Source organism: Alligator sinensis, unplaced genomic scaffold (assembly GCF_000455745.1).
Source record: "Alligator sinensis unplaced genomic scaffold, ASM45574v1 scaffold156_1, whole genome shotgun sequence".
Lineage (NCBI taxonomy): Eukaryota > Metazoa > Chordata > Crocodylia > Alligatoridae > Alligator > Alligator sinensis.
In genome coordinates, this window is record NW_005841844.1 from 5,479,713 (window position 1) to 5,494,486 (window position 14,774).

The following is a 14,774-nucleotide window of genomic DNA, read 5'->3' on the forward strand; positions in this document are numbered from 1 at the left end:
GCTCCACAGAAATTCACTATTAATAATATTACACTTCAAATTAAACGAGAACTCAGACATAGTAGAAAGGGGGAAAAGGTGGATGAAGATGACAACATATACACAAAGCATATCACAAAATACAGCATTAAAATAGCATGAAAAAAGTTGAGACATTAATAAAGTATCAGACTAACGTAGAGTAAAATTTGTTGGACTTGGTGGCTCAACTGTATGGGGCAAATTGTATGGGCACCCTGTCTACTGGTCTACTGGTGTGGTTTCCACTGACTCGGACTGCATCCTGAATCCAAGGAGTATCAGTGTTGTGACGATAAATATTTCAGAATTTCCTTGCCATGGTAAATGTAAACTTCTTGCCCTGATTCAGGAGGAAAGCAAACTGCAAAATGTGGGAGTTTCCTAAGCAGGGGAAATTCAACATACTTTGTATATGTAAATAATACACTAGCTGCTTAATGCAAAGTTCTGACCAGAGGATCTCTATGAGCTGTACCTCTGCTTCAATCCTTAGGGCAGAGACTACCTTTTGCTGTGTGGCTATATAGTTTTATCACAAAGGAGCCTTCATCCCACCTTGGGCTTCTTAGGTGTAATCTAACACAAATACTAACTTATCTTATGGTGCACCCACATCTTGAACACTGTGTGCAGTTATGCTCTCCATGTCTCAAAAAAGGATGTAGTAGAATGAGAAAAGGTACAGAGAAGGGGAACCACAGTGATTAGGGACATGGAGCAGTTGCCATACCAGGTGAGACTAAAATGGCTAAGACTCTTCAGTTTGGAAAGGAGAAGGCTAAGGGGGAGTAAAATCATAAAGGGTATAGACCAAGTGACTAGGGAACTGCTCTTCACCAACTCCCAGAAAACCAAAACCAAGGAATACCTGCTGAAATTAGTAAGTGACAGGTTTAAAATTAACAGGAGAAAGTACTCTTGTACACAACGCACTGTTAACTTGTGGAATTCATTGTCACAGGAGGTGGTGGAGGCAGATGGCATTGCCCAGTTCAAAAAGGGACTAGGTAAATTAATGGATAAATCTACTAATGGGTATTGAACAGAATGACTGGTGATGTTTTCTTTGGTCTCTGTAAACCCACTGTAGTAGATGCCAGGGAAGATATTGAATAGGGGATAGATCACTCTAGATCTGTCTGGTTCAGTCCTATACCTCTATAGTATCCACCCTTGTCACTATTGGAGCAGGTCTATTTGTTGTGCCATACGGTCATGAGCTTGGCCCATCATGAATTGCTATGAGCCACCCTTAATAAGGGAAGCCAATGAGGACACATCAACTTATTATGTGGGATAAATAAAAATAAAACAGGAATAGGAGTGAATTCATACATTAATAACAAGGGGTCTGGAAGGGAACACTGAGCAGAGTACACTGGCCAGCTCCCACTGCCCCACAAATGAGTCGAGAGAGCCTGTGGACACCAACCAGTGAAACTGCCTGGAAACGTGAGTGGAGGAGAGACAGGAAGACAGCCCCACCATTACCTGGGTTCTTCCCAGCCAGAACCTCCTTTCTGGTCTTACAGAAGGCCAGCTTGGCCAGAGTCAGGAGGTGGTTGGCTAGGAGGTCATAGGGCTTGGTGAGGCACAGCAGGACCTTCTGGAGGAGATGGAAGAAAGGTGCAGCCTGGTGCACATAAAGTACACCAGATGCAAACCTGTGGTGACACTGGGCTAGATGACCATTGCTCTGACTCACTATAGCAGTTCTTATCTTATTATCTTAATAGTAACAATCTAATGGCCTAGGCTCAGGTATTATGCTTGAACATGCAATTGTTTGCTATTTGAATAGAAGAGGAAAAAATAAACATTTATCAATATCTCATTTCTCCTAGGAATGAAGAGTTGGGCTCAGATATTTATGGTTTCTTGTGAGACACCTTTCAGATCATCAGAGCTATGTTTGCCCAGTGAAAACAAAACTAACATGGCAAGACTAATTATGACTAAGCCCACATTTGACTATCAATCAGTGACTGCTAGCAGCAGAGTGCCTGTGATCAACTCAAAGGGTTAAAATAAATAAATAAATAAATAATGAAAAATATCACCACATGATCTTGAATTAAAGGTACATTTGAGGAAAACACCATGTGCTTACTGACATTTGGTGAGCAAATTTGCTAAGTAAGTTATGTGCTGAGTATTTATTCAGCTCCAATTTTAAGATGATTACCAAGCTGTAAAGGTATTTATAAAGCTTTTTAAAGCATACCTTACTGTGGCAGTTAGGGATTTAGAAGTTAAAATTCTCCTGCTGCCAAATCCTAGGGCCATAAAGAAGAATCTCTGTTCATTATTACCAGTATGGCTATGCCACATGCTTGGGTAATTCTAGTCCCATGCAGCAGACAGTGGTAGTAACAAACACACTGGCCAAATCATTGCAACACCTTAGATCTTACATTTTTAAATCCTCTGTAAAGCACTTGAAGTTCTCTCTTTGTGAAATTGGTTTGTGCTTCAAGCTGTTCCAGTCCTTCAGGCCGATGGCACACTGTTGTCATTTCTAATTCATCTTCAATTTTATCTGAAAGAAGAGACAAATATTTATTTTTGTTACCATCTTTGCTTTATTAAAATGATGAGCAGGTCAAAGAATCGGAATACTGAGATCTTGAAAATAATAAAGGGAGGAAAAAACACTAACATGGACCTGTTTTCTGCAACTGGTTTCAGTCCTTAAAAGCAAAATTAATACCTCAGAGTGCAACAATACCCTACATTTCTTACTAGGGGGAAATATTTATAATTCTGCTCCCAGGGCAATGAGTAACAACAATGAGTAGAAAGGGCAAGCAGTAGACTTGCTGTTCCAAACAGCAGTAGTGTATGCTGCATGTATAAACATCTCAACAATACTCAGGAGTAGTTCTTTGAGGATGCTAGTCAAAGAAGAGCATGCAAGCATCAGTGGGAAGTGACAGAGCAGACAGTTTTAAACATATTAGACAAAGACACTACATTAGACTAAGTGAAAACAGAAAAGGATGCTCCTTTCTCTTTTGTATGTCAACAAAAGAGCTTGTTACAGAGACATCTGAGATCATGTTCATCTCTGCTGAAGTCCAGCACAACTATATCAAGAGTGTAACTGGCCTCAAGTCTACATGGTTTTCTTAGAAGTAGGGCATGCAGTGATGTGCTTATGTATATTAAATACATTATATACAGGTTTTAAGAAAATATAAGGACTTGGAAACATATATCATACTTAAATCTTTCCCCTCTTTCTTATATATTTTATAGCTTAGAAACCTTGCTTCCTTAGTATTGCTGAAAATAACTATATATGTCAGATGCTTACTATTTGCCAGGAGTTATAACAACAAACCAACAAAGGCCCCAAAAAAACAACTTAGAGTCAAATGTGACTATTTGTCTTGCAGCTACCCCAAAGCCCTAGTCTGCCTGTGAACTCCCTATGGATGCAGCCCTAGCACCTGTGGTTTAAAGGAAATTGAACACTGCCTAAGTTCCTTTTCAATAAATAAAAATAATTATAAAATGTTAGAACTTCAGTGACTGTTGTCATACTTCTCAGTTAGTGTTCTGCAAAACTGTTACATCATGGTGATAAGTTATAATAATTAGTAGGGATCTTAGATTTTCCATGGGGGAAAAAAGTGGAAAATCTACATGTAAAAAGACAAAAATCAGCATTTATTCATGACTTACCAAAAGTGCAGCATTGTCCTGCAGTGAGTGGTACCATTTCTGCTTTCTCATTTTTGCTGCTGCTGCATTTTGCTGCTGCTTTCTCATTTTCGTGCCTTTTAGCCAATTGGCAGCATGCATCCCCCCCCCCTCCCCCCGCCACTGGCTGAGGTAAAAAAACATGGCAAAAATAAAATCACTGTGGGACACTCCTGTGCTTTTGGTAGTTCATGGAAAAACACAGATTCCTCATTTTTCTGTGGTTTTCTGTGGTGAATGGAAAACTAGGATCCCTGGTACTTAGTGCTCATATGCCCAAAACTAAACTAAGGATTTGTTTACGTATGAAGTTATTCTGAATTGAGTACATTTCTGTTCTGGAATAATAACCAAGAATAACAGTTCCTTTTTGTAATTAGCTTAATCATTTTGGATTTAAAGAAAAACAACTTTCATGTGTAGACCCTTCATAATAATCAGATATGGGTTTGGACAGAAATACTCCCCTTTCATTGAGGCAATGAATACAGCACATACCTGCAAATTCTCAGATGGCACCAATCTGTGCCAGGGGTAGGGCTGGGATTCAGAGAGACCTCAACAAATTGGAGGACTGAACCAAAAGAAATCTCATGAGGTTCAATAAGGACAAGGCAAAGTGCTACACTTAGGACAGAACAATCCCATGCATCAGTACAGCCTGGGGACTGATTAGCTAAGCAGCATCTCTGCAGAAAAAGACCTAGGGGTTACAGTGGACAATAAAATGAATATGAGCCAACAGTGTGCCCTTGTTGTGAAGAAGGCTAACAGCATGCTGGGCTGCATTGGTAGGAGCATTGCCAGATTATTTTCTTCTATTCAGCACTGGTGAAGCCACATCTGGAGTACTGTGTCAAGTTTCTGGGGCCCCACTAAAGAAAGGTGTAGACAAATTGGAAAGAGTCCAGTGCAGCGAAACAAAAATGGTTAGGGGGCTGGGGTACATGACTTCTGAGGAGAGACTGCGGGAACTGGGCTTAGTTAGTTCAGAGAAGACAGACTGAAGGGGGATATAATAGCTACCTTCAACTACCTGAAAGGTGGTTTCAAAGAGGATGGACTGTTCTCAAATGGTAGCAGATAATGGAACAAGGAGAACAAGGAGCAATTGTCTCAAGTTGCAGCAAGGGAAGTTTAGGTTACGTATTAGGAAGAACTTTCTCACTAGGAGGGTAGCAAAGCACTGGAATGTGTTACTCAGAGAGGTGGTGGAATCTCCCTCATTAGGGGTTTTTAAGATCTGGCTAGACAAAGCTTTGGGTGGGATGAGGCAGTTGGGGACAGTCCTGCTTTGAGTAGGGGGTTGGATTAGATGATCTCCTGATGTCCCTTCAAACTCTAATTTTCCATTATTCTAAATCAGCTTAATGCACATATTTTTTGTGTAAGATTCCTTGTGAATTTAGGCCAAAACCCAACCACTGGGTCACCTTCCTATGTCCACATCAGCAACATTCAGAAGTCAGATTTTGCGGGTGCCTAATTTTAAAGTAATCAAAACCTAGGACCAAATTTGCAGTCTAAGATCATGTTCAGTCCAAACCATCACCTGGACTAAGCATGGCAAGGGCAGACTAGAGGGATTCAATGCTTTTAACTACATATCACTTGGCTTTTTCACCATAATAGTGTTTATTTGACCTTTTAATGGTTGGGGTAATTCTATATATGGAACAATTAAAGGAAGCAAGCTTTGACTTGCACAAGAATACAAGCTTTATTTTTTTTAATTTGATTTCCTGTTGGAATATGAATCTTAGTCCTAGTCAACAATGAGACAGCAATAAGGAATAGACTTAAGGTATACAAGGGAATATTAGCCTCAACTTGATGAAACAGGTACAACTCTACAAGTATCTTGGCACTGGAACAAACTGCCCAGTAGGGTTGTGCGAAGCTTCGGTCACTGATTCGATACGGCGGAGATTCGGCCTGATTCAGTGGCTGAATCTCTGAATCCGAATTGAATCAGGACACCTGTTAATCTCTCTGAATTGAATGAGAACCCTCCAAATTGATTTACAGAGATTCGATGATTCAGACATAGACACAGCTTTAAATGTTTTTTCTACATACCTCAAGGTACCAGGTGTGGCTCATGAACGCTGAGATGGTGGGATGGATGGAGCATCCCATGGGAGTGCATGGGGAGGGGTCCCCAGTGCACTCGGTGGCAGACTTCCCTCTGCCCCCACCTTGGCAACTGGTGCCTCCTGGGTCTGGGGCAGCTCTCGGAATCCCCCTGTGACCTATTGCTGAGCTGAGGAGGGGCTGGAGGGGTCTGCTGCTGAGCACGTGGGGGATCCCCTCGCACTCCTGTGGGATGCTCCATCCATCCCACCATCTCAGCGTTCATGAGCCACACCTGGTACCTTGAGGAATGTAGAAAAAACATTTAAACTGTGTCTATGGCCGAATTGCTGATTCTCTGAATCAGCATTGAATCTTCAGATTTAGATTTGGCCGAATCGAATCAGATAGTGATCTAAATCAGTGAATCAAATCACTGTCCCTGAACCCAGCCGAATCCAAATCAAATATGGCCTGCTTCACATACTCCTACTGTCTAGGTGTTTAGAAATGCTGTCAGTGGCCACATTTAAAACTGGACTTGACACTCTCCCACCAGGTAGCAATTGAATCAATCTGCCAGGATTAAAGGAGATGAACTAGAATGAGTTTAGGACACTGAGGGGAAAAAAAGCATTCACAGAGACAGTTAATGCATGTTTCTGAAAAAGTTGCACAGATTGCAAAAAGTACTTGTAAATGGGAGAATCTCAAAGGTGAGATCTTGTTCTGAGACAATTCTATTCACTAGCTTTATCAATGGCAATATCATTGCAAGTAAAATCTACAGTTGAGGATGGGTCAGTTATATAAACAGACATGGCTTATTTGGTTAAGTGGTCAATTGAACAGTGTGTGTTTGAAGATAGCCAGATGCAGGGTCATATATCTAAGAAAAATATAACATTTTCTGGTGCATAAGATATGCTTTCCTCCCCAGGGAAGAAGGTCTTAAAATCCATGGAACTTTACACTCCAAGGGTGTGAGCAAGCATTTGCTGCACTGGGTTTAGGTCTAAGCGGCGTACTTTAAGGTGCCTAGACCTAGACTGGGAGCAGTGGTATGTTGTATACAGTGGAAAATATGGCAAACCAAACATACAAGATGATGGGGACTGTGTTGGAAAGCAGCAATTCTGGAAGTGACATAGGCTTTTCTAAAGGTAGGAAAATAGTTGAGGTCCCAGTGTGATGCTGTAGCTTAGAGGACAAATGCAATTCTTGGATGAATAGGTAAGGTGATTTCAAGCAGGTGTATGGAGGTTAATTTATTTTAACTTGAAGAGAAAGAACAGTACTGGAATTCTGTGTCTAGTTCTGGCATCCATAATTCAAAAAGTATGTTGAAAATTTGGAAGGAGTATAGAAAGGAACTATGAGAATAATTCCAGGTCTGAAAAAGATGATAACAAAAGTACTTAAGAAGCTTCTTCTATTAATCAAAGAGAAGTTTATAAATGTGTAAGTGTTTACATGGGGAAAAAGGTTTCTGACTACAGGTGAAGCTTAATTAGTCTGAAAAGGCATAACAGGGTCCTGTACTGTATGCAATTAGACAAGAAACAAGGCAAACATTTTTAACAGTGAATCAGCCACTTGACTTAAAGACATGGAAGACCCTTTATTACTTACAACTTTATAGCAAAACATTTATTAAAGATATGCTATAGCTCACACAGAAGTCACGGGATTGATGCAAAAATGACTATGTGAAATTCTTTGACCTTTATAAACAAGTCAGACTGTATGAACTTAATGGTCCATTCTGCACTTAAAAACAATGAACTGGTGATTGGGAGGTGGAGTGCAAGATATGTAGTCAGTTGTCTTTAATTATCCTGGGAAGCTGAGGGGTGGGGTGGTAGGGGGAGAGACTACATAGAGAAGAGGTATGAGATTATTTTAAGCATTGAATTACTGTTTGGAATTTTTTTAAAATTTGTAGTTCTGTGTTTCAAATAATATGAATTGCTAAAAGCTTAAGAGGCACCAGATGATAGCTGAAATCTTAAGAGGCACAAGACTCAATTTAATCCCTCAGTTAAGGACATGGTGGGCATGTTTACGTGTGCTATTAATTCAAAGTAGGCTTACTGGGTGCATCTATATGAGATGCTAACTGCGCAGTAGCCTAATAACACTGTGGAGTAGCGCATCACAGCATGGACAGTGTTAATATGATACTGTGCAGTATTATTAGGCTACTGTGCAGTAGCATCACTAAAAAGGGGTTTGCCAGCACTACTGCACAGTAACTCTGGTTACTGCACATTTATTTAGTACTTGGCTATGCAAATACTAAATTAAATACACAGTAATCACTGTGCATTAATGAACGTGTAGATGTTCCCACTGTGTAGTAAAAGTACTACACAGTAAACCTATCCAGGAGCATGTCTACATGCGCTCCCTCTTGGGAGCAGATCTGCTTCCAATAGGAGCAGCTTAGTACAGGGATGCTTCCACCCTGTTCTGCCCCCTTACAGTAGTCAGAGGAAGCTCCGGGCTCCCCTTGGGTGCTAGCCTGGGGGCTGGCAGGGAGCACAAGGCTGTTCTCCTTGTGCATGGGGCCAGGAGAGCTCTGCCAGCTGCACCAGCAGCTGTCTCCTGGCCCCATACACAGCGAGAAGGATCTTGATAGGCATGGGGCTGGGAGACAGCTGCTGCTGCAGAGATCTTCCACCCTGTGCACATGGGAACAAGCCCTGTGCCTATTGTTGCTTCCCTGTGCAGCCCAGGGCTGGCCAGGAACTTTCCTGATTTGAGTCAGGTTCCAGCTAGCTCTGGCCTGTGAGAAGAGTGCTCTGCACAGCTTGGGACTGGCCAGGAACTGTCCTGATCTGGAGCAGGCCCCAGCAAGGTCCAGGCTGTGCTGTGTACAGCCTGGAGCTGGCTGGAACCTTCCCCAGAAACAGGTTTTTCCCAGAGTTTTCCAGGTACAGGGTTGGGAATGAGGTGCAGGGAAGAGGATGCTTTCCCAGCCCCTTGTCCCAATCCACCAGTAGGACAGCTACGATTTTTTGTATCCAGTAGATTTATGAAGTGAAATGCATAGGCTCATCTACCAAAGGTATTTTGTAAATTCAAACTGAGGATTACAACTGAGAGATTGGGTGTATGTAGGGAAATAAGTAAGAGAAACCAAACAACAACTATGTACCAGAATGAACACATGCTGAAAATCTATCAAGGACAAAAGTACCCAATTACCTGTGGATGCACACTTCTCACAAGACAAGCATTCTCTCTCCAATCTCTCAGTTCTAATCCTCAAAGGCAATTGACAAAACACCTTTCATAGACAAGCTTACGCACTTCACTTCATAAATCTACTGGATACAAAAAATCATGGACTAAATATGGACATTGGATTTATAGGACATTATAACCTGCCTACCATCCAGTAACTCAAAGTAATCTCTCTACATTTTACCAGCTAAATTCTATCAGCAGGTCAACGTTCCCTCCCCCTCCCCCACCTACCTGTCTCTCCCATGACTTCTGATCCTCACCGCCGCACATTTGCATTTTCACAGACCTGCATTTTGCATTTTCTATTTCTATTCCACCCAGGAGAACACAACAACAGCAGGGTCTCCCTATGTCTGAAGAAGGGTGTTTGTGCTCAAAAGCTTACAAAGAACACTTTTTCCAATTATTTAGTTATTCTAATTAAAGATATCACATTTACCCAAAGAATCTTGTCTGCCTATGTCCTTAGGTCAATATGGTTACAACCAACACTCCTGCAACACCTGAATGCATTCCCTATGATTTTCACATAAACTTATCAATACAGTGCAATCAAGAAGTAATTGGCAAATCAGTTTCTCTTTAATTGCTATTCCTTGGCCACAAAGGGCACTTACACACATGCAGGGAGCCTGCTCTGATGTACTGGAAATCCACCGCATCACAGGAGACTCAATTAATCGCATCTGCTGGAACACATAATTTGATGCACTCTGGCAGCCTCACACATCACATTTATCAGTGGCGTAGCACTTCTCCATGCTGAGAAAATGACAGCAGTATGCTTTGAAATAAAACATGTTTGATGTGCTTCAGTTCAAAGTGCCCCGCCGCCATTTTTTCGGCGCAGGGATGCATTACATCACTGATACATGTGACACATAGATGCTTTTAATTAGCGCAGCTCGCTAAATAAAAGTGCCCAGCACCGTGTTGGCAACGCATGTAAAAGTGCCCCCAAAATACTGGCTCAGGTAAGTGTGAGCCCCTATGACACAAATAAAAGCAGCAACTTAAATTGTTCAAAATAATACAAAGATATTAAATTTATGAAAATCTATTTTTCATTTATTTGATGAACCTTGTAGCCGCCTTTTTATGTCTTTAGCAGTTTAAAAGTCTCAAAAGAACTGTACCTAAATTACTTGAAACACAATGGGGGAAGATGCTCAATTAGTGTAATGACACTGGAATCAGCAGAATCATTCTGATGTCTACTAGGTGACAGAAGTGCAATAAGTTTGTTCTGGTCACAAGCATGCAAATGATGGCAAGGTCAAAGCACTAAGGCAAATTACTCAGTCTATAAGAGACTATAGGTCAAAGTGCAGGAAGAAAGTTGAATTCAATGGCAGTTTCTCATTTTTTTCTGCCGGTGTGAGCTAAAGTTGCTTGGCTGATAGGCAACAGACTTCTCAATTCTCACCAGTTTAAATAAAATACAATATATACTCTTTGAACATTATTTGAAATTATACAAATCAGATGGTAACAATCCCAGGGTATTAAACAATTCTAGTGATTCAATAACTGTACAACTGAATTGCCTAATTATTATTCAAAATTAATGGGAGCTGGTCGTGTACCAGAAATTTAAAACTTAAGCAAGTGCCAGTCTGCAAAAAACCCAAAACAAACAAACAAACAAAAACAAAAAAGGAGCAGCCCTCAGGCACTTCCTTTCATTTACAAATCTAATTTTGATCCCTTGGAGAATAACAGAACAAAGATTGAAAGAACACACAAAAAAATCAATATAATTTTAGAAATCACTGGAACCCCTGACTTGACTAGCCAAGGACGTTAGACTCACTAGATTGGATTCATTACTGATTCCCACCTTGTGTTGCCATTTATACATCTGCAGAAGAAACACAACTTCTACAAAAGCAGTCTGGTAGCTTACTATATCCATTTTACAGAGGCAGAAAGGACCTCAACAGGGAGTAAAGCAGGCATATTGAAACCAATTATGAGGTTGATTCATATTTTCCTTTGGAAAGAACAATACCATTTTTTAAATTAATAACGTGCGATATTGTTGTTCCACATTTGGGCAATCAGTTTTCTAAATTGACTATTCAATATTTGTGTTCTAAAACGAATTGATTAAAGGAAAAGACCTGGCAGACATTACTTGTGCAGAACTTTATTTGCAGCCTCATGTTAGTAAATATGGTCTGAACAAATAGGGATTTATTGCCCTGTTTCTTTCAATAATGCATCATCTTTATATGAATGGAAATATGAACATGAGGGTCCACATTTTTTTAATATACCCACATAAAAGAATGTTTAGTAAACTTTACAAATTAGTAATGATGTGCCACAGTTTGATAAATCTATCCTCATTCAAAGAAAACAAGCTTTAGAAATTCAGACATACAAAAAACTAGAACTCTTGGTTCCAAAATGATACCTTTTATTAGACCACTAAAAGGTATCATTTTGGAACCAAGAGTCCTGTTTTTTGCATGTCTTTTTGTGTCAGACCAACATGGCTACCAAGCACACCTTAGAAATTCAGGGCATTTATACATGTGCTCTCGGAGTGTGTGTGTGTGTGTGGGGGGGGGCGCTGTAATTAGAGTGGGTCCAAGAGCCGCTCTAATTAAAGTGCCTAGAGCATCTTGTGTATCAGCTTACCCATGCTGAAAAATGGTGGCGTGACACTTTAACTAAAGCTTGTTGAACGAGTTTTAGTTCAATAAACTAAAGCTACTATTGATAACTAAAGCTTGCCCCCTTCTTCACCTTCTTGACAAATCAGTAGTCTGTGTGCTTGGGCAGAGCTGGGGGCTTAGTTAAGATACTGATACTTAGTGACTGAGGTGTTGTTGGCACATTTGACTTTGTAAGGTGGTACTTTGTGCCTGATAAACTTAACTGGGTTTTTGCAACACAACAGAGGCTTCCTTGCAGAGATTGACATTTGCAGGGTTTATCTGCTCAGATCTTAAGGACTGCTTTTCCTAAATGCAACGCTGTATATACATGTTAATTAATACAGTTTAACAAGTCTAGTTCAGACTGCCCTAGTCTGTATTAATTTTAATCCTTATTCAATAAAGATTAGTTAATTTGGACTGCAGCCAATTTTAATTTGGACTACAAACATCCAAGTGTATATAGTGATGGCTGTAGTCCAGATTAAACCTAGAAAAACGTAATGCCTATAAACAGCCTTAGGGTGTAATTCATCTTCTTCAGCTCATTTTACACAGAAATTATTTGTGGTCAATTCAACACCTTTGGTCATAGAGGAAAAATGCTTTCATAATACAAATTAGCCAGATTTTTGCTCTAAAGACTTTCTTCCATTCCCCATGCTAAGAAAAATTGCTGGGTTTCTGTCAGTTTTTTTTTTCTTTTTAATCAATTGCTGGGTAAAGTTAAGAACAATAAAATGTCCCATAAAAGGATGGGCTGCTTTTTTGTCTTCTTTCTTCCTACATAAATCAATATGAATCCTTTAAGTGTCTGAAAAAGGTAGCAATGATTCTTTATGCCTCAAATCCTATATTCTCTTCCTTTCCCTTTGGAAAGGAACTCAACAAAAACATCTGAAGCTTCAAATCTGGCCAAGGAGATGGGTCACAATAAAAAGAGCTCAACAATTTTCCAACACTTACATTCCAAAAACAGTGAAAAATAATTTCCTTAGTAAAACTGATCTAGAGTGTGTGCATTGTACTTTAATATTGACACTCTCATTTGGGAAGAATCTGGGTTACCTCACTATGTTCCATTGTATCTTGTGCTAAAAGGATAACGTGGCTTTTCACAGACTGTACTGTAGACAGTGGAGATAGAAAAGACCTACTACTTCATTTAATCTAGCCTTGTCAATTCAAATCTGTGCCCTCCAAAACACTGTCCTTGCATGAAACTACTCCACTCTTTAATGGACTTCAGAGTTTGGACTTCAGAGTTTTAGTCAGCCATTGCTTACATTTGAACTTTGCTCAGTTGCTTCCTGCTTTTTTCACAGTTCCTGTCTAACTGGTGCCACTTTAAACTCCTCCTTCCCCTTCTAAAGTCAAGCTCTGTAGGGTACAACGTGTCCCCATCTAACAGCAATAAAAGGGATGCAAGTATCTAAAGATAGAATCTGGCCTTTGGTGTTGACATAATGCAAATTCTTATTAAGTGTTTAATAGCTTTTCTTAGTCACCACTTACTTGCTTTCAGTCTTTTCTCATAATTCAGTTCCTCCAGTGATCTTTTTCTGAAATGTTCATATCCAGAACCAATCACAGTATTCTCAATGGTCTTCTAAGGAATCATCACATCCTTATTTGTGATGAGGTTTCTACATTTTAAAATATATTTTAACTCGTCTGATTTGCTGTGCATTATCCCATTTGACCATATTCAGTTCCAGCTTCACAGCTTTTCAAGTATGACTTGTATGTAAATATTCAGAATATGTATTACTTGAATATATAAGGGTAAATTTTTGTTAGAGCAAATCTCACTTTACTATGATATATGAACATAAAACGTTTGAGGGTTTCATTTCAATATTTATTTTAGAATTTACTGGAGAATGAAGTTAGGCAGTCTTAATAATAAATGGGAAGACTTGTTTTTTTAAAGGAAGGTATAGAAATACAATTGCTTTTTTCCAGTCCTCTAGTCTGTCACTGGTTCTACAGGACTTTTAAATAAATAACTGCAAGCTATTTAATAAATTCATTAGCTAATTTTATGTTGTTAGCCCATGCATATCAAAATCTTGCTGATTTACTCCAATTTTGACTTGCCAATTTATTCCAATCTTTCCATCTATTACCATGCCTTCCTTTATAACAGTGGAAATACTGACATAGTTTTCCTTTCTTCCTAATTGCCCCTATGCCTTTTTTATTTTTCTCATTAAAAGAAGGTTTTAATGAGCAGGTAGTTCAACAATTTCAAGTGCATCATTGGCTTCATCCCACACCTCATTAATAATGGTCCTACTTTCTCTCAATATAATTGTAAAGGCTTTTTTTCCCCCTCCCTAATCCATTTGGTTAGCATTAACTAAGTGTACTTTCTAAAAAACAAAATGTTTTCTATTTAACGATTAATTGGCTCTCTATCAATTAATTGTCTGGTGCCTTCTAACAGTTCAAGAAATTGCTCATGAAGCTAGACTGGCAACTTTTTGTTTTGTTTGTACTTCACTGCAATGCAATTTTTGTGTTTAACGTGCTCTAACAATCTTGCATATACATGTCTACACTGATATTCAGAAAAAAAGGAATGAGAGGCAGAAGGGCTAGAAGTCAGGAACAAAGATTTGCAGGACTGCTAGCAGCAGTCTTCCTGTGCTCAGAGCCTTCATACCCAGGTAGTTTTAAAACACCCTACATAAAGGAACAGACTAGGAGGTGAGCAGGGGCAGAGCTCCCCTCAAACCTGGAGGTTTAGCAGAGTTCCCAAGGCTGAGCTGGACTGCTGCCAGGAGTCAAGTGCTTGATGTGTATGTTGTTGGCAACCTTAAGCTTCACTCTAACTATCACACTAGTAAATGAGTTAATTCATTCAATTAACTGCCTTTGGATGTTGTCTTGTTGTCTAAAATTGGCAGTATAAGCCAATTTTATGTCAAGCCAAAGCTCTTCCTCATATCTTTCCTGCCTAGTTTAAAGCCTGCCTAACATACCTTGACACACAAGTGATGCATAAAGAGGCATGGGGGGAGGGGAGGGGCAGGGGCCGGCATGGGGCGGGGG

At 39.8% G+C, this 14,774-nt stretch overlaps 1 protein-coding gene across 1 annotated transcript in view; it reads right to left on the reverse strand.

Moving 5' to 3' along the window:
• KCNIP1 (potassium voltage-gated channel interacting protein 1) overlaps window positions 1-14,774 on the reverse strand; it is a 51,477-nt gene that overhangs the window by 27,261 nt on the left and 9,442 nt on the right. The window contains exon 2 of the mRNA XM_006015732.2: window positions 2,436-2,560. Within this exon, the coding sequence (XP_006015794.1) occupies window positions 2,436-2,537 (102 nt within the window). The 5' untranslated portion in view covers window positions 2,538-2,560. The remainder of the gene's footprint in view (window positions 1-2,435; window positions 2,561-14,774) is intronic.